This window comes from Triturus cristatus, chromosome 6, assembly GCF_964204655.1.
Source record: "Triturus cristatus chromosome 6, aTriCri1.1, whole genome shotgun sequence".
In the NCBI taxonomy this organism is placed as follows: Eukaryota; Metazoa; Chordata; class Amphibia; order Caudata; family Salamandridae; genus Triturus; species Triturus cristatus.
The window spans coordinates 1057000734-1057027099 of NC_140589.1; the positions used below are offsets into that span (position 1 = coordinate 1057000734).

Below are 26366 nucleotides of genomic sequence, written 5' to 3' on the forward strand. Positions count from 1 at the left end.
GTGTGTCCTTGCCTTTCCTGAAGAGGAGTACTTCTGTCTTCTTGCTGCTGAGTTTGAGACAGTTGATGTCCATCCAGTTGGCAACATCTTTCATACATTGTTGGAACTTGTCATTGATGGTTCCTGGACTGTTAGTCAGAGAGAGGACAAGTTGGGTGTCGTCAACGTAGCAGATGATGTTGATTCCGTAGCTTTTGACGATATTGGCCAGGGGAGCCATGTATGTGGTAAAGAGGGATGGGCTGAGGGATAAGCCTTTAGGTACCCCGCAGATGATGTTCTTAGGAAGCAAGGAGTAGGGAGAGAGAGAATAATTTTCTGTGTTCCTGCTGTGAGGTATGATGCGATCCACTTGAGTGATGCTCCTTGGATTCCGATTTGATGGAGCCTGTTGATCAGTGTGTGGTGAAATACGGTGTTGGTATTCACAGGAGCTTAAGACACAAAAAAGAAAGTGCAAAGCACTAGAACACTCATGGCGAATGTCAAAATTGGAAACGGACAGAACCAGCTATAGGTCGAAGTTAAGGACCTACAACAACGCTATTAAAACAGCAAAAAAAACTATTTCTCTACCAGGATAAAAGAAAATTGCAATTCGGCTAAGGAATTGTTTAGAGTCGTGGGGGAACTCTGCAAACCACCCAGCCTGTCTCAAACCCTGCCTCCCTCGGAGGAAAACTGTGAAAAGATCAATGATTTTTTTTTCACCAAGATCAGCGCAATCTATTCGTCATTCAACAATGACTCCTGTCAATCCAAAACCCACTGGGAACATCTACCCCCATATCCAGCTAGCATGACATATATGGGCAATTTTGACCCCCTTAGTGAATTAGAGGTGGGAAAAACCATGCTGGAAGTAAAATCAGGATCCCCTTTAGATCCATGCCCCCACTACATATTCTCCCAGATCACTCCGATAATATGCCCCTATGTCACTAACATTTTTAATAGATCTCTGGATTCATCAATATTCCCAGAAATATGGAAACAGGCTGTAGTGACCCCCCTGTTGAAGAAAGCCGGAACAAATGTTCTTAACCCTGAAAACTATCGACCCATCTCCCAGCTTCCATACCTATCCAAGGTGCTAGAAAAGCTGGTAAATAAACAACTAGCCAATTACCTGGAAACCAACGAACTGTTAGATTGTTCTCAAACCGGCTTCAGAGCAGCCAACAGCACAGAGGCTACTCTTTTGGCGGTCCTCGACGATATAAGATCGGCAACAGACCAAGGCAAGGGTGTTGCCTTGATCCTACTGGACCGGTCGGCAGCATTCGACACGGTCTCACACGACCTCCTGCTGGAAATTCTTTATGAAAAGGGCATCCATGCCAAAGCCCTCCAATGGTTCAACTCCTTCTTGAAGAACAGAACCCAGGTGGTACAACTGGGTCAGTTTTTCTCGGGGAAAAAAACCATCAGCTGTGGTGTCCCCCAGGGTGCCTCCCTGAGTCCGACACTTTTCAATGTCTATGTTTCATCCCTGGCATTGATAAGCAGGAAATGGGGACTTAGTAACTGCTCCTATGCAGACGACACACAGCTGATGATTACCATGGAAGATAATCATGAGGCTACCAAGGTCAATCTAAACAACTGCCTTTCGGAAATGGCAACATGGATGACCAAACACTGCCTTAAGCTTAACGCGGGGAAATCAGAAATACTGCTTTTTGGTGGGGCACATCTAATCTGGGATCCAACCGGGTGGCCACAATCTTTGGGCGAGGCCCCAGCACCTAAAGAGCGCGCAAAAAACTTAGGTATAACCATTGACAACCCCTTGTCCATGCAGGACCATGTGCGGGCTCTGTGCGGAAGAGGCTTCGCTATCCTAAAACTTCTAAAAAGGCTGTTCCCGTGGATCCCCCTTGAGTGCAGGAGGACGGTCAATCAGGCATTTCTTACTTACTAGCAGACTGGACTATGGCAATGCCTTGTTTGTAGGCACGGCAGAATAACTTTACTCACGCCTACAGGTGTTGCAAAACGCAGCTGCTATGCTTGTCTGTAACAGGGGCAGACTCAGCTCAGCATCCACATGCCTGAAAGAACTTCACTGGCTTCCCATGCGCCAAAGAGCAAGATTCAAACTGTTGAGCCATGCATACAAAGCATTGCATAATATCGGACCTAAAATCCTCCAGAACAAAATTGATTTCTACATTCCTACAAGAAGTCTGAGGTCAAGACACCAAGCATTAGCTAGACCCAAGCGCATAAAGAAAGTCAGAGCTGGCGGCCGGTCATTCTCACATCTAGCAGCCAAACACTGGAATGAACTCCCTCTTCACCTACGTCTCTCCGAAGACTATGCTTCATTCAGGAAACAGCTAAAAACGCATCTTTTCCCGAGGCCTTAGGCGCAAGTAGTTGATGACCCCACAACACAACTCTCTGCATGCCCCCGCTATTCAGCGCCGTGATATCCAGTAGGATGAATGTTGCGCTTTACAAATACAAATACAAATACAAGGTGAGCTGGAGCGGCTGGGCATCGGTTGGTGTGTGGAAGTTGAAGCTGCCTGTGGCAGGAGGTTGGGGTGTGAAGTCTTGGTAGATAGTGTTAACAGATCTTGCGAGGGTGTGATGTTGTTTTCTGTTGCTGAATTGGTGGTGAATTCCTAGACTATGTTTAAGAGTTCCTTGGAGTGTTTGGAGTTGTCATTGACGCAGGCGGCTAGGGCAGTCTTCCTAGTGTTTTTCAGGAGGTGATAGCAGTGGTTGAGGGCAGCTTTGAAGTGTATTCATTCCTTCTAGGTCTTACTGGCGCGCCATCTCCTTTCAGTCCGTCTGCAGTTGCGTTTCTGGGTTTTTAGTTCTTCCAAGAAACAGTAGGGGTGTCATGTTCATTTCTTGGGGTAGGTAGGTTTCATCGGGCGTCCTCGTCAGCACTTGTTGTGATCCACTTTGTGAAGTTGTCCACTCCTTGTTCTGTGTCCTCGGTGGGTAGGTGGAAGTTGAGGGCATTGGTCCAGCATGGCTCTGATACCTCGGACCAGCTGCGCCATGTTTCGCTGGTGGTGGAGGAGTTGAGGGGTTCCAAGATGGCAAAGTGGACGCAGTGGTGGTCAGTCCAGGTGAGCTCTTTAGTGTGGGTGTATTTTACTCTGTTGCTGGCTGAGAAGATAGGGAAGAAAGTGTGTCCTGCGATGTGAGTGGGATCGGTGACCAGTTGCTTGAGTCCAGAGGTGGCCATACCTTCTAGGAGGTCAGCCATGTTGGTGTTGTCTGTGTTCTCAAGGTGAAAGTTGAGGTCTCCTAGGAAGATGTACTGACACATATAGTGTGTGATTTCTACTACTCCGTCCAATCCTTTAATGATAATTTACATAATAGGCGCTTGAATGGATTCAGAGATTCTAAAGGTAACACTACCAAGCATAGGTTGCATTGGGGAAAGGTGGCAGTTCTTAAAGATGCTTTACCACAGGCTCATGTCATTTCCACATTGAGGTCCTCAGCATGTTGGGGTACATGTTGTTGGGAATTCATTGACTGAAAAGCTGCCAAAGTGGCAGTTGAGACAGTTTTAGTAGCTGTGATTACTCGTTCTCATACCAGAATAGATGACATTATGGCTGCAGTCACAGCTTCAGCTACTGGCACATCCCTACCTAAAACCTATGGAGTTAAATATTCCTATCCGTTGAGATCCCCAAACATTCCTTTAGCTCGCATTCCTGGAATCGGTGATTTGAGTGATACTCAACCAAGGTTGCAGGTTAGAGCTTATAATTGCTGCACATGAAGGATTAGCGTCTGCACATGCTAGTGTACAGCTACAATTTCCTTGTTACAGAACGATATTGGTGGCAAGGTCTTTATAAAGAGACTAAAGAATACGTCCTTTGTTGTGACATTTGGCAAGAAATTAAATGTTCCACCATTGTCCACCCACCATAGTCACCCAGTCTAGTTTTTAATAAACCACTACAATGTGTCTATTTGGATCATTGTGACCACTCCATTCGGATGGTGAGTTTACATTTAAATTATTGGCTGTTGATTCGTGTTCTCGATGTCTATGGGTGCAGCCACTGCAATAGGCTGATGCTCGAACTATTATTAAAGATTAGCAGGTCTTTCTCTGTACATATGAATTAGCAGCATTCCACTCAGACCAGGCACCAACCTTTGCCTCTAGCGCTTACCAGAATACCATAGGCACCCTGGGTGTTGCTGTGCATAATTCCTATCCCCATCATCCTGAGGGAAATTAAGTGGTGCAGCAAAAGAACCATGACTTAAAGCAGTCCTTAACAGATAAAGTAGTAGGTTCAGGTTAAAGTTGGATCATCGCCTGTATGGAGTACACACGGCTTTAAATAATCTGTCTATAAGAACTTTGGGTGGTTGGTCCCTATATTAGGTCCTTTTTTGGGTCCAGATGTATGTTCCAGATCTTGATAACCCTAAGACTTTGACATCAATGAAGGTTTTGCTGTCAGGAATTACAAGACTTCAGAGATGAGTGCTCAAATGTGAATTCTAAACGTTCAGCCACTGACAAAGTGAAGGAGCAACCAGTGACTTCTGGCTGGATTCCTAAAATTAGAGATCTGGTTCGGGAGAAGATTACAAACAAAAAATAATTTGGCCCATCCTATCATGCACCGGTGCCTGTCCTTGCTGTTCCAGGTACTCTAATTGTGATTTTGCCACTGCTTGCTGGTTGTAAACAGAAAAGACAAGTTTCCATGTATTTAATCAAGTTACACAACGTAGCCGCTTCTCCACAGTAGGCCACAAGGGTATCTGGGTAGTTCCATATATCCTCTCCTTACACTGCAAGAGACCCCTCTACAAGCATTAATCAGTCCTAATCTAACTTCTCCCTAGCTGGGGTCTTCTGATGCGGAACTTGTACCTGTTACTAATGCTAACGCAGGTTATGTCTCTGATATGACTTTACAGTTTCTTACTGCTGCTCCCAGCAACAAAGTTCTATATTATCAACCACCTTTGGAGGTACCAACCTGCTCTCCTTTGCGTAATGAGGTCCCTGTTTTTTGCAGACTGCTTCTGGTTACTTTTATGTCATTGATGATTTTTCATGGTGCACAAGCGCTATTGTTTTGGTTGGAGAATACATATTTGATTCTTCCATGGTCTTACCTTTGGATTTGTTTAATTGTTTTTCCTTTTCATTTGTATTGTATTTGTTAGTGTTTTTTTCTGCTGTTGAATGGACACTATCTCCAAGAATATTCTTCTCCAGAACTGGTAGCTGAAGTACTTACGCCCCACTCGTTCTCACATAAGGTCTGAAGAAACTTATCCCTTGTGAACATTACCTAATTTCCTGTACATGATGGTATTGTATAGGATATGGTTCCCTATGACATTTTTGGTCCTACAGAAACTATACAAATTCCTTATATCCAATTGCTATGGACGATATAATAACTTCAGATTCAGATGAATGGGATGCTGTGACTGTTTAAAAAATGTCATCTGAATTGGAATCCTAAATGGTATTTGAAAATGAGGATTTGTATTTGAATTCTGAAAACTATGTTGAAATGCTTTGCTACCATCACTATGCTCATCATTATTTACACAGAGCAATTACACTATGTGCTGTTTTTAACTATACACAGTGGCAACACTGCCCAACACCATCTGTGGGGAGTCCCTAACCATATTTGAAAAAGTTTCCTTATTTTTGTAGTCATGTGCCCACAGACCCAGTTTCGTTTTAGTATAGTTTTATGGCTTCCTAAGCATCTTAAAACATGCTGACATGAACGAAATTCCTTTTTTCTGATGCGTTCATTTACAATATGACTGTACTGGGTTACGATTATTGGAACAACAATATTTATCTAAAAATATTTTGGGATTAAAGACACTTGCAAATCCAGGGTGTTGATGCTTTATTTCAGGCTTGTTTGATCCTTCAACAAACAGTATTTTTAAACACAACAGAACAACAGACTACTTGCCTTGGATTTTAAATACACCTAATGGAAGATTTGACAAATGGCAACAGTACAATAATCTCACTGAAGAACAGCTGAGTGAAAAGGTGTAGAATGGCACATACTACTCTTTATTTTCCAGTTCAGATGGGGGGTTACAGTGGCTCATTGACACTAATGGCTGCCATTCCTGTTTTTTAAAAACTTTTCTAGGGGTTTTAAAGCCAGTAGACCAGACCCTCGGTATGGCCACTTACAGCACTCGGGTATAGTAACTACTTATAGTGTTGGAAAGTTATGCCAACAGTGGCCAGAATATTCTAGCTTGTCCATGATTAAGCAACACTTACCTCTTCATTTTCACAACATGGATTTGCAAGATTTTTTATTAGTTCCCAGATCTCCTCAATCTAAAGGTTTCATATATGCAACTTATAATGAGATTTGGAAGATTTCCCAACAAGAAGCTGCTGAAGGGTTGCGACAAATTGATGAGGAACCTTTAGAAAAAACATAAGCAGTTGATGATAATGGCATGACTACATTGTTTACTCTTATTTATTCATTGAAATGACCTGCCTGCCCTTTTACAAGGTCAAAGTCAATTAAGACCAATTTTGCAATTGAGTTGGACATTGCAGGTTTTAAAATGAACCGTGTGCCATGGAAATATTTAACGCCTTGACACCTCTGGGTAAATGTTTGCGCTGAATAAATACTAACAACATAAATATTTGAATGCAACAGAATTGCTTTTGCCTTATAATTTGTCGCGTATCCAATAGATCATGGCAAAGAAAGACACAACTTACATTAAGCTTATTTCAGAGCATTTAGAGGAGCAGCCCTTTACTGTAGCTGAAACACCTTCAGATGTATGGTTAATCCTTGTTTTAATTTCTTTACCGGTTTCTATATTTAATTAAATTTTCTGTCTGAAACACTTTCCAGTAGGCAGATATGGCACATGGGTGGAATTTGTTGCATGAAATATGGTTCTTCACTTCAATTACAGGCGTGTGAGAGGAGACAGAGAGGTTTTTCTTATTAGAAATGACTGCAGAATTTAATTTGTCCCTTATATTGTAATAGTTTTCACAGCTGGAGAAATTACCTTGTGGGCAACAGTCCCTATGTCAAAAAATAACTTTGATAAGTTAAGCCGACTGAAAGAGATTTTGCTTAAAAAAGTCATGGCATTAACATCTGGCCAAGGAACTTTTGATATCCAAGTTGCTTGGTCTTCCTCATAAGTACAACCACCCTTGTGCACTAACTTACCGCTACATTTTGGTGAACTTGTGCACGCATTTATAATGCTTCCAAAACCACTGGTTTAAAGCAATTCTGTCTAGATTTGTTTCTGCATTTGAAAATGTACTCTGAGTGATTTAGTCTTTTATACATTCTCCATTTTCAAGCGTTTTTGGAGGCCTTCCATTGGTATTATTTCTGTTGATTGCGGGTTTGGTCAAAGTTTTGTTGCTCTTCAATGGATGTTCCACACCAAGGCCAAATGGTAATTTGGATTGTCTTTGCTACTGGAACTGAACAATAACTTGTCTTTGTCTTTCAGGCCTGTGTGGTTTCAGAGTGCACCGCCCGTGTTTTACTGCCTCTGGTGCTCTTTTCTGTGCGCACTAGACAAATGCCATGCTATGCAATTGGAACAAACTACGGACATGAATCTGCTTGTGTATTCGTTGATGGTGCACCTCCAGTGTTGTCTTGTGTTGCTACTGTTACTGCACGATGCTTATTATGAATTGTGTGCGCCACTCTGGATGGATGCTGCAGCTCCAGCATCTATGGCGTCTGGCTCCTTGTCTGAGACTACACTTCTGGCACCCCAGTCTACAGCTTCTGGTATAAGGCTGCCACTGCCAAGTTTATTCTTAGCAACTTGCTCTTCAGGCTACTGTGAATCTGGGGATGCAGGTGCCCTCCAGAACCCCAAAAACTTTCTGCACGTGGTGAACTCTTTGGAGCTACTGTCCTGTAGTACGGACACTTCATAAACCTTTTTAATTCTGCTTTTTTGCTTTTAAATTGGTTTTATTGATTTTTTAGTAGTTTGCAGGGATTTTTAGTTGGCATTTTTAATGGCTATCGATTTTGCTTATATTATTAAAATTTATATTGACTAATGCTATGTTTTTTACATGCTTTTAGAGTGGTTAGCTTTAGTAATCAGTCTCATTTACGATCAAGGGGAGAGCAATGAATTGTCTCCATTTCAAATTTCCCTTTTTAGGTTGACAACTCTTTTGAATGGCGACTTTTCACACATGCTTAACAACCACGATCGACTGCTGGCATCTGCACCCTCTTTATGGCTCCCTTGGCCAAGAAAGTCATCACTTCCTGGCAGAGCGAGGAGAGATGGTCCTCCGTCAGTCTGTGGCAAGTGTCTGGCATGAGTGTAGGGGTAGTCACAAAGGGGAGGGAGTAGCCCCATTGGAAAAGCTGGAGAACCCAGCAGTCTGATGTTATAGAATTCCAATGAGGCAAGCGATGGCATATTCTGTCTCCCACTGGGTGCCCATGATGGTAAGAGGGCAAACAAAAGGGGTTTGGAGGGTGCAGCTGCCGGAGGAGTGGTGGACTGGCCCAACCTCTTGCTGCCTAACGCCCACAGTCAGTGGGTTCTGCATTCTCAGCCACACAGGGGCTGGGAAGCTTGTGCGCTGTAGTGGCTGGGCTGGTAAAGACGAGAACGGAAGCTCCTTTCACGAAATGCGGACTGGGTTTGGTATGGGGCCATGGAAAGGCCCAAAGACGTGGCCGTAGTTCTGCTATCCTTGAAGCGCCCCAGTGCCGAGTCCGCCTTGTCTCCGAAGAGACTGGAGCCATCAAAGAGCATTTCCATAAGCAATTCTTGGACATTCCCGGAAAAGCCAACTGTTGTCATCCAGGCATGGCGTCATATGGCCGATGAAGAAACTGCTCTGCCCAGCGAGCCGGTCATGTTCAGCCCACATCGAATCGCGAACTTAACTGCATCTCTCCCGTCAGCCATAGCTTGAGAGAGTTTGGCCAGGAACTTCTCTGGGACCATAGGCAGCACCTGGGCAACCGAATCCCACAAGGAATGGGAGTAACAGCCCAAAAAGCATGGACCGCAGTGCCAGGCTGGTAAAAGAAAACATTTGCTTCCCTAAGGTGTCCAACCTCTTGGATTCCCTATCTGGTGGGGTGATAGGGAATGCACCAGGATTTACACGGGAAGTGGAGGCATGGACCAACAAGCGTTGGGGAGTAGGGAATTGTGGTCCCCTGGGGCATGGCGGAGGCAGGCAATCGTCCTGTTCACAGGAGCCCTTCTGCAAGGTTTGGCATTGAAGGCATGGCTCCAGTTGGTGTAAGATGATACCCCTCCGGCTCCGAGTCGGGGCTGAGAATGGAGCCAGCAGCGCCATGAGTATCTGCATCATGACAGGCACCAGGAAAGGTTGAGGTGGTATGAAGCGGACAAGTCCAGATTCATCTGTGAATCCAATGGGTCAAACTGGAGCCAGGGGTGGAGCTTCAGCAGAGAACCAGTGGGGGCCCATCCCGAACCTGTGGGACCCTTAGACGTGCCAGCAGGAATGGACAGCGCAAATATGAGGTGCATGGCCTCACAGAACTCATGAAGTTGGGAGGGGGGTCCCACCAACTCCCAGAAACTCAGGGAGGCGCGGAGTCGACCCAGGCTCAACTGTTGACCCAGGCCTCGAATGAAGATGCTCCTTCATCTGGTTGGATGACTGACAGGCGGGGCGAAGTCGAAGACCTCATCGACTTCTCACTCTTCTTGCGTTTGTCAGACTTACCCGACAACTTGGAGTGCGATGAGGATCTTGGGCTCTGCGGCCAGTCCCTGTGCCTTCCTCTTGACCAGGATCATGACCGTCATGTTGTCACATGTTGGGCGGCAAGGAGACTGAGAGAACGCTCCCTCAAGTCCTTGGGGTGCATGGCATGGCATGGCAGTCAGCGCAGGTCGTTTCATAGTTGTGCTCGAGGCACCAGAGTCAAACAAGAAGCGGGTGCGTCACCAACATCTGCAGATGACAGCCGTCGCAGGACTTGAGGCCAGGCCATCCTAATAGACATCCTGCCACACCATGAGAACATATCAAAAAGACTGACAAAAGTCAAAAAAGGTCAGTCAAAAATTGACTGGGGGTAGCTTTCTCTGGATATGCGGCCTGGCGTGGAAAGAAAAGAACGGACGTCAGCGCACTGGGGTGGCACCTATTTAGGCACCGCGTGCATCACTTCCGGTGTGAATGACACCGACATCGCGAGCTGTAGCCGAACAATGCCACATACCGGTGCGGAGGTGTACTGCTCACAAAACAATTCTGGATCTAGTCTTACACCTGGGGATAATACTAAGGTAAGGAATCTGCAGCCTCTGTCATTTACACTGATCTTTACACAGTAAATAAGGTGCAAGGAATTCCATTATAATTCTTCACCTGTTCAATTTTGAACCACCTTTTGGCTCTCCTCTCTTTGGGTATGGTACAGAATGAGTTAGACATTTTCCTGCTGTAGGGTTCTGCTTTTCCACCATAATCATTGTCCTTTTGCCCTGCTCCAGGTAACCTTCTAGACTGCAGCCTAATGTTGTGGATCCAGTCATTGTATTTCAAATGATAATCATTAAGTTCTTCACATTAAGAGTTTTAATAATCCATTCTGTGATAAGCCCACCTGTGTTTCGCTCCGGCTCAAACTTCATGCGCTTTATCAAGGAATTTTGTTTTCTAAGATAACTTATTGGGAACCAATTGTTCATACTGAGCTCAATTCGCCATAAAAGTCCACTGTAAGTCACAGTCACCGGGCAGATTGCGTATGTGCTGGGTGTTCACATTTGAATGTCTGGGGTGTCTTCATATTTTTTTTAATTTTGCACAGGTTTTGTATTCTTCCTGTTATTTTTTCAAGCTCTCGGCTTGTCCACGTTAAAGGTCCACAAACACGCCATATGCAGAGCCCTCACACAATTCTTTTCTGGATCTGCTGCTTATTGGTTAGTCGGTTCCCCTTTTTCTTTTTTGATTGTGCTATCACAGATCTGAGGCACTCTGCTATGTGGCTGTTTGTCTGGTATAATGGGAGTTTGGTGTGTGTTCATCCTAGTCCGTTTCTGGGTCATTCTGCTGAACGTGTGCTGCTTTTGAGGGTTTTTGTCATGGTAAAGTTTTACTTCACTGCATCTTGGCTACATCTAAACACCTTACTCTCTAATTGTGGGTTGAAGTTGTTTGGTGGCCTCGTGGCTTCTTTGCTTCTTATGTAAGGGCCTGTGTAGCATATTCAGTTTTTTCTTTTTCCTTCGGTTTCTTTTGTGTCGGTCACAAAGTGCTGTTACTCAAGTCACCTTTCTTTTTTTTTACACCGTAACAGAGGTTGGTGTCCCACCTTGGTACATTCTTGCTTTGTAGAGGTAGGGACATTGAAGATGGACAAGAAGGTGGAGCCCCTTTGGGGGGTAACTCCAAGAGTGGGGGGGTTGCTTAATACCTTAAGATGTGCTACACTGATGGTTATGATTTCTAACTCACTTTATGGGAAAGAACCTGAGCTAGGGACTAGGAGCCACATGTACAGAGGTATTTTGCAGTCAAGACATCTGCTAATTACACAATCATAAGCTCTGCAAATCAAATTACCTTGCGGAATTGCACAAATGCAATTTTGCTGCAATGAAAAGCCTTTCGGGCTTGCAAAAGGTTTTTGAAACCCTTCCCGAATAGCAGAGGGTCATGAAAAAAGTGGTTCACATTTGTTGGTGAGTCACAAATGTAAATGGTTGGAGTTTGCATCAATTTAGAGTAGAAACTGATACACAAGTGAAAGACTCCCCTTTGAGATTTGTTGTGGGTAACCTCAACGGTCCAGGGGAAGCTCCAGAATACATGCTCCCATTAGCAAGTTGCCGCCTTGGATTTGTTTGTTTTTTAGCAACACCACAAGCTGCTGTTAAATAAATGCTATCACGCAGAGGAAGCAATGAAAGGATGGAGTTCTACTGTTCCTTGCAGACCTCCGTTCCTTAGTTTGAGTCAATCTGCAGGGATTTGAGGCCTCTTGATTCATTATTATCTATGAACCAGGGAGTTTAGGAACCTCCTGAGAATACACGATTTACAATATGACTTATTGGGCATCAGTCACACTGCAAAACGTAGCCCTGACTACAAACCTCTCTAAGTGTGCAATTTTATCCTTCTTTTTCACCAACAGGGCTCTGCATAAAAGAACCCAGTTGTATTTGATAAAAATGTGATTTTCAAGGATCGAGTAAATGGATTCTGTCTGTTTGTCATGGCAATGCTCACTTTATAAGGACAGGGAAGGCTAGGACTCGGAATAATTACGATCATTGGTGATTTTAATTGACAAGTATGCTGACGACACCCAGGTTTGACTGAATGAAAACAGAAATCCTTAAGTGACAATGCCTACAAGTCAGAAATGTCTCAAAGCTATAGACAACTGAATATGTCAAAGTATACTAAACCTCAAAGGAACTAAGACTGAAATTCCTTTACTGTATATTCTATGAGAATACAATGTATATCCTAAAGAGCCTGTCCTGCTTTCAAAACAGTTAAACATATAAAAAATGTATCCCTCAAAACTAACAAAAAGTTCACCACGACCCTAAACATTAATAATGTAATACAGTCATGCTTTTTCGGGTGTACATTTTATAGCGCTTTTAACTCCTCGCCTTTTCTCCTAAAGTGACATCAATTAATGACTTTACAGCAGCAATACAAACTATTTAACAGACACAATTAGGACAGTCCAAAAAGGCCATTCATAAACTCAAGATGATTTACAATGTGGCTGCAAAAACTTAAACAGCGCTATCATATAACACCTATGCTCGCCTTCCTTCATTGGTTCCCTGTCAATGAGAGGACTCAATTTAAGTTGAAATGAAAATGAAATGAATTTTTTTTATTGTCCAGTTAGTAAAAACTTACAATTAAAAACACCTTTATACAAATTCTTCTTACATTTCATGCATATCAATACCATACCCTTATTTAAAAAACAACATGATAAAAAGTACTTGTCATCAATTCATAAAAACCCAAGATTATTTAAAACAATCCTCATTGTCCACAGTTAGCTAGTTTCTTCTCCACTATTTCTATATACTTCAAAAGTCTGCCCGTGAATTGCAAACTTTCTCCTTGTAGACTAGCTATTACTGCTTGTCGACATGTTCGTACCATTTGGCTATTAAAGTCCGACCTCAACAGCCTCCTATGTTCACCTATTAGAGCAGGACAGCTACAAATGATATGACAAATATCTTCGCTCTTGTAGTTACAGAGGCGACACATCCTCTCACTACTCCTAATTTTCCAAGCAGGGGCATCTCCAAGAAATTGTCTATTTCCAAATCGGAGATTCATAAACTTCAACTTTGCCCTTTGGCTATTTAAGTCTCCTAGGTAGCTCTGAGGTTTTAACATACCGTACGAAGCAATAACTGTCCACGCATGGGATCTCTTTGCCAATACTGCTTTATCCTATAACTAGGACAATTTTTTACTTACTGCACCCATTTATAACTTTATTAAAAGCCACCTGAGAGAGAGGTAAAGCCCATAATTGTTCCGCCTTATACGTGTCTATCGCCAGTTTAAAATATTCATGAGCTTGCTTTTCTTTACTATCACAAATTGCCTCCAAGACCACTGTCATAAGCGAGGAGTTATTATCCCTTCTAAGTCTATGGCAGAATTTTAAATATGCTCCTAAGCTGTTTAGGTTCTGTCTTTTGAGTCCTAACTCAAGTCGGATTTGCGCTGGAGAAGTCTGCAGAGGAAGATTAAACAGGCGTCTGTAGGTCCCTGTCACTAGTTTGTCTATGGTGTTATCAGCACATCCTCTCAAAGTCTCTATTCCATATGCGAGAGATGGAACATGTTTAACTGACATGACTTGTAATAATGGATTGAGGGAAAGCCCTTTTAAATTATTCTGAAGTGTCACCAATGCTGCAGTTAATGAGTTATTTCTTCTCTGTAGTGCAGCGCACTGATTTTTCCCCGTTCCCCTAGCATCTATTATAACACCCAGATATCTAAACCCAGAAAACGATTCTAAGACAGAGCCTTCCCTTCTAAATTTTGGTCTTGTAGCCAACCCCCTAGTCACCAGCATTGTTTTTGTCTTTTTTAAGTTAATCTTTAGCCTATGAGAAGAGGCATAATGAGCACTTTCATTAATTAGTCTCTGCAACCCCACCTTTGTGTAACTTATTAATACAATATCATCGGCGTACAGTAGATGCGAAACCTTAAAACCTGCCACAGTCGGGGAGTGCAAATTAATGTAATTAAGCCCTGATGAGATACCAGCTAAGAACAAGTTAAATAAGGTAGGGGCCAAAACACATCCTTGCTTCAACCCGTCCTTTATCATTTTTTTTTTTTACAGTACTGTGCCCTGTGCCAACCTTACTCTCATCCAAGTATTGGTATACAACAATTGTATCGCTTGCAGCAAACTTCCCATTTTCCACAATTTGTTCTAAAGAATATTTCTGTGTACAGTGTTGAAAGCCGAGCTAAAAATCAATAAAACACAAATGAAGATTCATCCTACGGCGCCTGGCCATTTCCATTATGAGAACTAACATTTGAATATTAATAATCGTCCCCATACCTTTTATAAATCCTGTTTGATTCTTTGGAAGTAGCTTACTAGAATCAACCCAGGCCGTTAGCTCTGCCAGCATACATTTAGCAAAATACTTTGCTTCACAATCTATTAAAGCTATAAGTCTATAATTAGCAGGATCCGAGGCTTGACCAGCTTTGTAAATCCGGGCCAAAATTGAGCCCCTACATTTATCTGGGACTTCTTCCTATATCAGAACAAGATTGAATACGTTTCGCAATTTCTTTGCCCAATGTAGCGGATTTTCGTTGAATAGTGCTTGAGGAAGGTCATTTGGGCCTGGAGCACTACTCCGTCTGCTAGAACTTATCATTTTTTCCACTGCTATATGCTGGATCATTAGCTGGGTATTTTCCCTTACAATGTCATTGTCCCACATATTGTCAGCCGTACCTTCTTCTGTTGGATTTATTATATTTCTTATGCCACCTGTCATGGATCCCAAATGCTTCTCCCAGACTTCTTCCGATATATTTGTATTTACTTGTTGTTGTTTCCTACCATTGGCTTGTGTTGGACCCGGCCTCATGGCGTGGCCTGTCCAGACCCGTAGTGACACCAGACTAACCTCTACACCCCACACGATACTGACTAGCGTAGCCTACCTGCCCCAGAACCCGGGGTTACCCACGTCCTCCCCTCCATCTTCCCGGCACCGGGCATCCTTCCCCTTCCATCGGCCTCCAGTGACCCGGCCCAGCATCCCAGATGGCCGCCCTCGACCCAAGCGCAACCCCGGCCTAGTCGCGCCATGCCGGCTGGGGGGGAGAGAGAGCTCCTGGTGAGCAGGAGAGGGAGGAGGGGTTTCATTCACACCTGGCCTCCTCCCAAGAGATGGTTTCGATCGGCCCTCCGGCCACCCTGGGGGCTGGCTCCACGCCTGCTGCGTGTCTGGAATCCCTCCCGAACCCGCTTTGAAAGGATCAAAGGGCCGTGTGGCAGGAACCCCCAACAAACGACCCCCAGGCGCTAAGACCCCAGCCCGTGAGGGCTCCGGACATCAAAGAGGAGTCACCGTATAAAAAGGGGCGCTCTGGGACCCTCGGCAGTTGAATCCTGGAACGAAACGAGCCCTGCTGACGTGGTTGCGGCTGAAGAACATCCTCCCAAAATCCGACGGAACTCTTGGAACCTCGGTGAGCCCTGCAGACAGCGTCCCGGCTCCCCCTGGCAGAGACGGACTTCTGCCTCAAAACATCTGAGCCCTGCTGACGTGGTCGCGGCTCCCCTTGCACCCTAGAGAACTCTGAGCCCTGCTGAGCGACTCGCGGCTCCTGGAAGATTGTCCGACCTCCGACACCCGGACTCGAGTCCTGCAGATTTGGACACACTCAAGAGACATTCCGGTCCGGCTGGGCCCCAAAGATCGTCTCGTATCCCCCGGCTCGAGGATTGAGAGCCGTGCGCCGGATACGCTCCCGCATTGACCCCGATCCTAAGATTGTCCCGCTACCCCTACCCCAACCGAGACTTTGTGAGCCCTTGCTCTACTTGTACATACGCCTCTGCAGATCATAAAGATCCTGATATTTCTAGATAAAGCATACGTACTCCAGAATCTACGGTGTGGTGTCTCTGTGTTGCCTGGTGCTAAATCAGCGTGTACGATCCTAGGTACGAGGCCCAGCCCTGAGGAGGGTCTCCGGCCAGTGCTCGGCTATTTATCCCGGAAGGGTGGGGCGCAGGGTGGTCAGGTACATATTCTGTCCTTCCCTGTGGCAAGCCCTTCTAACAGCTTGATTAACCAGTCTCCAAAACTCACGTGCATCTTTGCGTTTTGCTGCATAATTGATTTTACTCCAGAACAGATCTAGTTCGGCTTTTGTATGTATCCATACCTCTTTTTTGTAAGTGACCTCAGTTTTGGTAGAATCTCACTCCTGATACTGGAGGATGCATGATTTCTTAGGACCCTCAAGGCATGGTTCAATTTCCTTTTCGCTATTTTAAGTTGAACAGACATTTTTTTGGAAAAAGACATGGCCATTGCTACCATGCCTTTTGATCGTACAGCATTTTTCTCTACCAGGTTAATTATGAACTGCCCCTAAAGTGTCAAAGGATTTTGATCTATTCTATTTAATTCTTCTTCCCACTGGTCTCTTGCTTGATGTTCGATGTTTTGTATGCTATTTACTGACCAGTTTAACCTCTTATAATTAAGACCAATAAACTGCCCCAACTCTGGGGCAATTTGTTCGTATCGGGAAATATTTAGATTGAGGCTGATCATTTGTGGCTGGTGATCACTTTCTAACCGATTGCCCAGCTTGTAGCTTATTATTGATTGATATAATGGGAGGGATACTAAGGTGTAATCAATAACAGCTTTTGATTTTACTACGAAATGAGTCGCTTGAGCTGGGATGTCCGGATCCACCCGGCCATTCAAAACTCGAAGGCCGTGATGCTCCAGATTTCTCACCACTTCTTTGCCCATTCTGTCAGATCGTTGTTTAATTGCCGGGATATGCCAAATTTGATCAATCACATCCAATATTTGGTCCCTAGGCGCCACCTGGAAGAAATTCATTTTAAAATTACCTGCCAAAAAGATCCAAGCAGCAGGATTCATCGTGCTTTGTGTTAACAATAGACTCTGTATCTTATCTAAGTTTCTTTTTTCCTGCTACCAAGGGGATGTGCGTATACATCTATTATCATCAAAGGTGTCTTATTTCCTGGACTAAGAGGCCAGACCTTAATTGCTTGAATGTTCGAATGATCAATTTCCACTTCTTCAATCTTTATTTTTAAGGCCACTGTTACGTATAAAGCCAAAGCTCCTGCTGCACGCCCCTTCAATTTTGTTTTAATTGCTGGCTTGCTATAGCATGAGTATGCCGGTAACTTAATTTCCTCTTGTGCCCATGTTTCTTGAAAGAGGATTATCTGAAACCTTCCAATATATGTTAAAAATGCATGATCGTCTACCTTCGCTGCCAGACCCTCTATATTCCATGAGCAGATGTCAATTTTGTTTTTGTGACCAGCGATACGGTTTTTATCCTGTGAATATCTTAAGTCTTTGTCTGTCCTGACATTCAGGGTATTTGGAAGCCAGGACCAATCCGATTTGGAATAGAGGGTTTTGCTCACCATGGCATCCATGTAGTTATCTGCCTGAATGGTTATATTATCCCTTAAAGGAGTGATTGAGCTACTCCTTGCCCCCTTTAAGATCGACGTTATGCCAGATTGCTGATTTTTATTATCCTTTTGTGGACTTTTCTTTAATTTCTGACTTCCCCTACCACATTCCTCACTGACCCTCTTAATCCGACTTTCACCACACTTCGGATTTAGGATAGGGTTCTTCCTTTTCCCTTATCTCAATACCCCATGTTTCAAATGTTTCCTTTTCGGCCCATAGTTGGTCCGCTACCTCTGCTGTCGCCCATGTGATCATTGTCGATTCCTCACCTCCCCATATCGGGTTACTTACAAATGTAACTGAATGTATATGCGTGGACTCTATATGCTGTAATGCCGCTATTTCTTTGGTCATTCGAATCATGGATCCTCGATTTATTCGATCAAAGTGACCCCAAGATTTATATTTTGGTACGAATGTCATTTTACAACTAGGCGAGTTGTGCCGAATTGACCTCTCTCTTTGACCCTGCTGAATCGTGCAGACTATTTCCTGCTGAATATTCTTAACCTGCCCTAATTCATTTCGGTCACTCTTTCCCCATTGACATTCGTCCTGCGGTTGTTGTCTCTGCTCCCCTTGTAGATCATTATCATTCCTTGATGATTGTTCCCGTCTTGCATTCTGTTCTCCTTTTCATCTTTCTCCTCCAAGCCATTTCTCTACTTCCGGAGCATTGAGCGATCTTTCCCAAAGGTCCACCATCTTAACTGTTTTACTTTGGCGTGTAAGTTCATCTTTTACCAATTTAGCCTGGACTGACACCCGTTGGTTCTCTTCCATTTGTCTCTTCTTTACCTTCATCCTTTTTCCTTTCGCGCTAGCTGGTATATTCTCATTCACCTTCTCCACATTATTTTCCGTTACCACCTCCTCACTCTTTTTTTGTTCTGGTGGCGCCACTTGATTTCCTAATTTTGGCCAAAAAATTGGATACACCTTCCCTTGAAGACCTGGATTATTCTCCACCTCTTTTTTTATTGGGGCTTTTCCTAAGTCTTTTTCTTTGTCTCTTAGAGAGATTACATGTCTTGACTGCATCCCCTTGTGTGGTCGGTTCTGGGGCTCCCTGCTCCAAAGATCCATTCCTGTCTGATATACAAAACGATTTCTGGTCACTTAAGCACCTTTCACAAATGTCAGTGTTTTTATCTAGGTTTTTTTCTGGATTACTCCTCTGTGTTATATCACATTCTTCCTCATACGTGCCTTCTCCAAGCTTGAAATTTCCCCCCTGAGGCTCCTCTTCTCCAGTTCGCTTACTCGGGCAGATGTATTTCCCTCTGGTTTCCCACTGTTGTAAGCTATTTGATCGACTGGGCTCGTCACTTCTTTGGCAGATTGTAATTGCCCCTTTATCTCTGCCAGGACCTGTTCCAGCATCCCAGGCAGCGAGGATAGTGTATCCAGGACGGGGCTACATTCACAAGTATTCTCAGGCAATATCTCCACCTGCGCCTCTGCCTGCGCCCTTAGGACCAGCTGATTCAGTGCTCCAATTTTTGTATCAATCGCTGTGATATACAACGCCGTTGTATTTAAGAGTTCCACCTGGATATCCAACTTACTTGATTGATATGTCAATGCATTGACCACCGATTGAAATTAATTAAGTAAACTCTCCCAAGTGTTGCTATCCTGGCCCTTTTCCCCCAATGATTCTCTACTTGGTGACCCAACTTGCATGCCATTAAGTTAATGTGACCAGTACATTTTTCTCTTTAGAGCCAAGAACTCCCAAATGTAATCATGCATTGAATGGTGCATTCCATCTCGCTAACTAGGCTTCAGTTCATTATCACTATCAACTGTTTCAGCCTTGCGAAAAACCTTGAGTTGGAAGAGCATTCTCAGTGTCTACAACCCAGTTGTAGAGCTCGTTCTCTCTACAAATTCACTTGGACTCCAATCTTCTAAAGTTTAGAAATGCATTAAAGAGGTTCATGTGTGAGTATTACTAAATAAAGAAAAGTTTCAGCCTGTAACAGTGATTCCCTCAATCAAATAGAAACTTAGTTGCATATTGTTGTTGGGCTGCGTGGCTTCTAGAGATTTCTTTGCAATGTGTTACAGAGAGTCACACATGATTAGAAACATTAAATACTGAAGTTGAACGGGAAATAAATTGAAGCATCAAATAAAATAGAATTGAGATTTGGCTGAGGGGCGGTTAGCAGTCAAGTATAAGAATCCCAAGGCATGAAAAGGGGCACGTTTACAGTGTGTGATGATTTACGAATCTTACATCTTGATGTCGGTTATTATCAGTGACTTGGGGACATCATTTTCTGAAACACCTCAGTAGACTAATTCCAACCTGCAGAAACGTGTCTAAAAACTGCAGATAAGACATGGAGGTAGAGTCTCAGGTCTTTCATCCACACTGAATTGATAATGAGTAATCCATATGCAGCAACACAATAACCTTTATTATTTAAGTGTTAAGAGGCATTTTCTGTTTGAGATGGGCTCTGTAGACCTGTAACAATATATCAACATTTAGATAAAATCTTCAAAAGCACAGTAGATCATCAGTACAATATAATAAATGAAGAATTGATCTACTCAGTACCTGGTGATATCTTCTGTCAGATTTAAGGGTTCAAGCGGATAAAACTTCACGTTGAAGCCAAACAGCCAGGGGAGACCTGAAATTGTCAGCAGGAAATGGATTACTTTTTAAGCCTCAACAAAAATGACTAAACATCCATTTCAGATTGTTATACATCTCTCTTTCTCTCGCTCCAATCCAGGTTAATTATACTTGTAATGCTTATTTTAGTTCTACAAGTATACGTCAGACACATTCAGTTTCTAAAAAAAATACAGCACTCTGTATACAAAATGTAATTTTTAGTCTCTTTTCTTTAAATTTGCACACAAGGCAGACTAATATCTGAATCTTACCAGCAATGCCAAAGCCATAGTTCTGGCTCTGTATTATAGTGCATCAAGATATGCATGCAAACCAATATACATACAGACACGCAACCACCCATGCACACAGGTAAACATGTGTACAGGCACATTTGTCCAAAAGCTCAACGGCAGACCTTCAAGTCCTGCACCTCAGGCTAGTTCCAATAAGTACATTGTCTGCGCAAGCACAACCCCAGCGCCAGCCGATGAATGACGTTGCTGTGTTCCAGATGAAACAGAATATTCTTAAAATGTGGGAGTGCGCGGATTATAAAGTCCAAAACATCAGGTAGTGAAGTATAACATTTCTTTATTTTCTATTTATAAAATTCAGCAAACAGACTTCAGCCAACGTGTTTCATTCCCATACCGGGAACTTCGTCAGAGCGATTTTTGCAATCATGGCGCACCGCACGATGCAGAAGTCTTGCGAGGGAACGTGGGTGGAGGGGAATCAGATGGTACTCAGCGGAGCGTCCTATCTCGGCCTCCTTGATAAGGGCCCAATGAATGAACCTTAGTCGTGTGTCTACAGCATCAAGAAGCCATGGTAAGAGTCCATCATGTGTACATGCACATATGCATGGCTCTTGGGGTCACTTGGTGATGTGCCTCTAGGTAAAGCTGCCCACTGAATTCTGGGCGTCCTGGGTGATAAAAATTGGGGTCCACTTGTTTACAGGCCTCTGGGGAGAACTGGGCGATGTGCCCAAGAAGTGCAATTGATAGTGTGTCTCAAGTATGCACTTGGCAGTATGAAGCAAGGGCACTTGGAGGTGGGCCACTGGGGATCACTGGGAGGTGGGCCACTGGGGATCACTGGGAGGTGGGCCACTGGGGATCACTGGGAGGTAAGCCTCTGTGGAGCACCAAGATGGTGAGTCTCTTGGGATGCACTGAGAGGTGTGCCTCACGGGGCTGTTGCCTGTTCTGAACAATATGGGGAGCCCTAAGCGTTGGTCATTAGGGAAGCACTGGGTGTTGCGCAGTTTAGGATGGTATGCAGCAGGGTGCATAAGAGGAACTGCTACAATGGTTCAATGGCACAATATTGTGGTAAACAATATCGTTGACAAAAATATTGGGCCCAATTTGGATGCCGGGCGGTAGGGTCACCAACAAGTCAGTCATCGGTGGCATTGCGACCACCGACATCTCTACGGTCTGACCGCTGCATTACAATGCTGGTGGTCGGACCCACTTCTGTATGACGCAGGACTACCACCTCCGCCAGGATCAGAGATCCCTGGGCAGCAGATCCCTGAAAGAAGGACAGCAGTATGGTGCCACGTGCCGATGTGCTGCATGCAAATGTGGCAGTGCCATCATTAGGAGGGTACATGGCAGCCTTCCTCCCCACTAACAGGAGACATGGTCCGAATGACAAGCTTTCACACCATGCAGGCATGCTTCAAGAGCACACTCATTGCTGAACTTGACAGGCGTGCAGTGTTGCCAACACAGTTTGTACATGGTTGCTGACAGAACCTACATTCTCCAGCTACTGCTGGGATCAATTTGTAACGTGAATGAGCAGGTTATTTCTTAGTCGAAGGATGAGCCTTTCTTTGCCAGTCCCAGTCATACAGTGGGAAATTTGTGCCTGCTGGGGTCGGGGAGGCCTTGAAATGCGTACAAATGATGGCCTCCTCCCCAAACTGAGAAGAAGCTAGTGAGTGGCACAGGCACTCTCCCTGCACATGTGGTTTGCAACCAGTCATGGAGTCGTCTATTTTAGGGAAACTGAGACAATGAAGTGTTGGATCAGGAGACGTGCATCTCAGTCTGTACTGCCACTTGTTGTTGGCATCATCACACTTCACAAGGGTGTCAAAGACAGGAAGAGGAGTTTTGGCAGAAGGAAAGGGGAACCACTCCTACACTTGGAAAGAAACTACAATGTGCCATGTGCTACAAACAAGCTAAAAGATGGGCTCTGACAATGCTGCACTAGCTGTGTCATGTGTCCGCCAAATTTGCCATTCAGCCGAGCTAAGAAATCTCCCCCAGATCATAGGCTCAGTTGCTGGTGGGGGCAGTCATGCTAGAATCCAGTGGCAGCCCTTAATGTGTCTGAGCAGGGGGACCGGCCACACACTATCACACATACATATATACTCACACTCATCTACATGCAGACTCATTCATACCTATCCATTCACATGTGTGGACACACATACCACGAATCACAAGCTCCTCACACGCACACACGCACACACCCACTCACAGCACACAGGAACAAATACACATACATTCATGTACACTTACACGCAACCAATATATTAAAAAAAAAAATCGTCACAGAGTGGGAAGGGGTCCGTAAGATTTCCATCCCTACCCCACTGATTGACAGTTAGTCCTGGGCACTTCAGGGCTTAAAACTGAAGTTCTACCTCCAAGTCCATCGGTGATATGTTCCCTGATCATGGGATCTCTAGGCACTTTTCCAGACATTAAATTACCAATTTCCAACTAAATAAATTGTGGTGGATACTAGTTACTATCATACTCAAGATCTGATTTGACACGACAAGACTGGGTTATTACTACTGACAGGGTGTATACTAACCATGTCCAGAAGTTGTCCTTGGTGAGATGTTGTAGCTGCATCCAATGGATTTCGGTTGTATGACTTGTATATGATCATTTGTGACTGTAAGATGGATACTGTGGACTTCGTTAGGGGAGGTTGCACAGTTCTGAAAAACGTCCTGTTAGTGCGGATTGAGTTCATGATTACGGTGGCCTAGTTTAAAAAGGTTCACCAATTCTATTGCATATTCTATCAATCTGAGTAGCTAAGGTAATTTAACATTGAATCTTGATGAGTTAGACAGTCTCCACTTTTTAATTCTTTAAAACTTGAAGAAAGTGCGGCGATATTTTTACTGATCCTATTTAACCATAAAGGACCAGATCAGCTGAATTGTGGATCAAGGAGGAGTGTGACCCGGATATGTTTAGATCTATCGGCGGCCTTCAACACCATCTTGCATAAAATCTCACTCTCTAGGGTATCAAATTCAGAGAGCGTTCTGTGCCGTGCTTTACTGAGCTTTTATCTCAAGCACTGTATCCACAGAGAAAAGACTAACTCAGTCTACTCTGAGGTTTTTCCAGGTGAACATGGAATTCCTCACGAGTTGCCTTTAAATCAGACCTCTTAAACATCTATTTGGCCCCTGCTACTTCAAATAATTAGATCAATTGCGAATATCTTGGCAATGTATGCTTACACCACTCAGCTCATCATAAAGCTAGACAGGGACGAGATGCAGAGTAGTCTTAAATTCAATGAATGACTCCCAGCAACAGCTAGCTGGATGCATAACAAAACACTAACACAGATCTCTGATAAGACAGAGATAATGATCTTTGGCCAAAACAAATTAATCTAGTGAGACAGTTACTGGCCAAGAGAGCCCACCTCCACTCTGTTACCAAAACCAGGTATGAAGAATCTGAAATTATACCTGGATGATAATTTATCGTTTAGTCATCAGGCCAACAAAACAGTGCATAGTGGCTTTTTATATCACAAACCTTTAAAGAAAATCTGTCCTTTCTTTTCCACAAATGTTGGTTGCACAACCCCAAATTTTTTCAAGCATTGACAACTGAAATGGTCTTTACCTGGATATCTCAAAAGTCCATAAAAAAGACTATAGGCAGTGCAAAATTTGGCAATCCATCTGATCTATGGGCGCAGAAGGCAATACCACATACCAGCTGCAGACAGGATCTCCATTGGCTTCCTGTACAAAAGAGAATCCTGTCTAAATCTCTCTACTTAGGCCATGAAGCAGTTCACAAAACAGGCCCTCCATCTGTAGAAGAAAGTACTCCGATAAATCCAGAACATCCACTTCGGTCAGCCCAAAGTCATAATTTGACACTCCTAGTGTCAATAAGTCCTGGGGAGGAGGATGGCCTTCAGATGTTTATCAGGGTAGCACTGAACACTCTAACACTCTGACGGAAACAACTAGTCATCTACCTTGTAGGTGAGCCCTGAAGACTCAAATACCAAGCTGAGATTGTCTGTTGTAATGTTCATTACCTTCAGCACCGGGATGCTCTTTTTTGATAAACAGTTCCACTGTATAAATTCCAATAACATTACATAAATCCTGTAATTTTCCAAAGGTTTTTTTTTGTTGCAATTTTATAGCGCAAAATTGGCACGAGGGCATTGAAGTGCTACGCCAGATTATGTTACACAAGGTCAGATTTATCTTTTTAATAGACAAAGGGGGATTAAGTCATTTCCCCACAATCACAAGATGTTGAGCCTGTGCCAGCAAGAAAACCTGGTTCCCCTGTTCAAAAGTGTACAACTCTGGCCATTAGGCTACATCTCCTGAAGCTTAGTTTGGACAAGGAAGGACAAGATGTCAGTGTAAAATGGAGCCATGATAATCTGGAATTCTGCTTTCATTGAAGCTTGAAAAGTGAATGTTGCATATCTTTCAGAAAAGTCGGAAAGCTAAGCTGGAACTTTAAGGAGTGCATTTTAGGGGGGTGGGGATTACATACATATGACTTAAGGTCAAGACAATATCAAATACCCAAACAAAAATATTTTTCATGAATTTTGAGACCTTCATTCAATGTTGCTACAGTTATAACCACTAATAAAACGGTGAAATAAAAGCCCTCATTGTTTGTGTAGTGCTTTAACATTCATCTTAAGACACCTGACCATCTTGCAAGGGGGAGCAAACGTTGCAACAAAAGGGAAGTAACGCCTTCCTGAAGGGCTATTCAAGACCTTAACTATATACACCCTGCAGGTCGTGGCAAACAATAGAGCAGCAGGTGTAGGACCAAGCCATGTAAGGGGCCTACTTCACAAAATGAGTATCTGTTTTTCTACTGAACCAAGGGAATGGGGCCCAATCTCCTTGTTTGTATTAGGGTCCAACGCACCACTGCTATACCACTGAAGCTCCTTACAATCAGAAATGACAAAGTTAGTATTGTCTTTAATGTTATGCCTACATGCCACAGGATCAGGGATGTAGCATCCCAAAGGCATGGAAATTAAGCATTGTATCTGAACCAATAAGACACTTTGCATGGTCTGTTGCAGAGACAAATGTAAAAGAAAAAGTGACATTCAGCATTTTATGCCTACAAGAGGTTATTTTCTTCTTATGTTCAGTAGTATGCCGTGGGCAAAGTCAAGAATGTGTCTAGGCTCCTCAGTACTTCAACCAAACATTACACACATTCTTGACGAAAACAATAAAATTACTAACGCACAATAAAAGTAATTCAGGCGGTCACTGCTTTCCCACTGGGGAATGTCTGAGACAAATAAAGCATGGCTTGTGCCGTTCCCTTCTAAAATACTCCTTAAGTGTCAATTAAGCACACTGAAGTTCAGAGTGACAACAGTTCCAGTCACAGATGCCAAAGTAGATACGAAAAAAGAGAAATCAGAAAATGCCCATGCCAACACAACTATCATAAAGAGCATAGTCTGCTGTGTGAAGTGTTTTGCTACATTATTATTGAGCTTATAAACTGCATGTTCAAAACAGACATGCATGATTGCTGTCTTAGAGACCTGAGCACATCTGATCTAATGAACTGTAACAGACACATAATAAAAAGCCCATCTTGCATGGGGTTGCTGTAGCAAAGACATACAA

At 43.6% G+C, this 26366-nt stretch overlaps 1 protein-coding gene across 14 annotated transcripts in view; it reads right to left on the minus strand.

Moving 5' to 3' along the window:
- Window positions 1-26366, minus strand: part of EPB41L2 (erythrocyte membrane protein band 4.1 like 2) — a 680749-nt gene that overhangs the window by 412210 nt on the left and 242173 nt on the right. For all 14 annotated transcript variants that reach the window (XM_085611888.1, XM_085611891.1, XM_085611887.1 and 11 more), the window contains one exon: window positions 20363-20438. In XM_085611888.1, the coding sequence (XP_085468014.1) occupies window positions 20363-20438 (76 nt within the window). The remainder of the gene's footprint in view (window positions 1-20362; window positions 20439-26366) is intronic.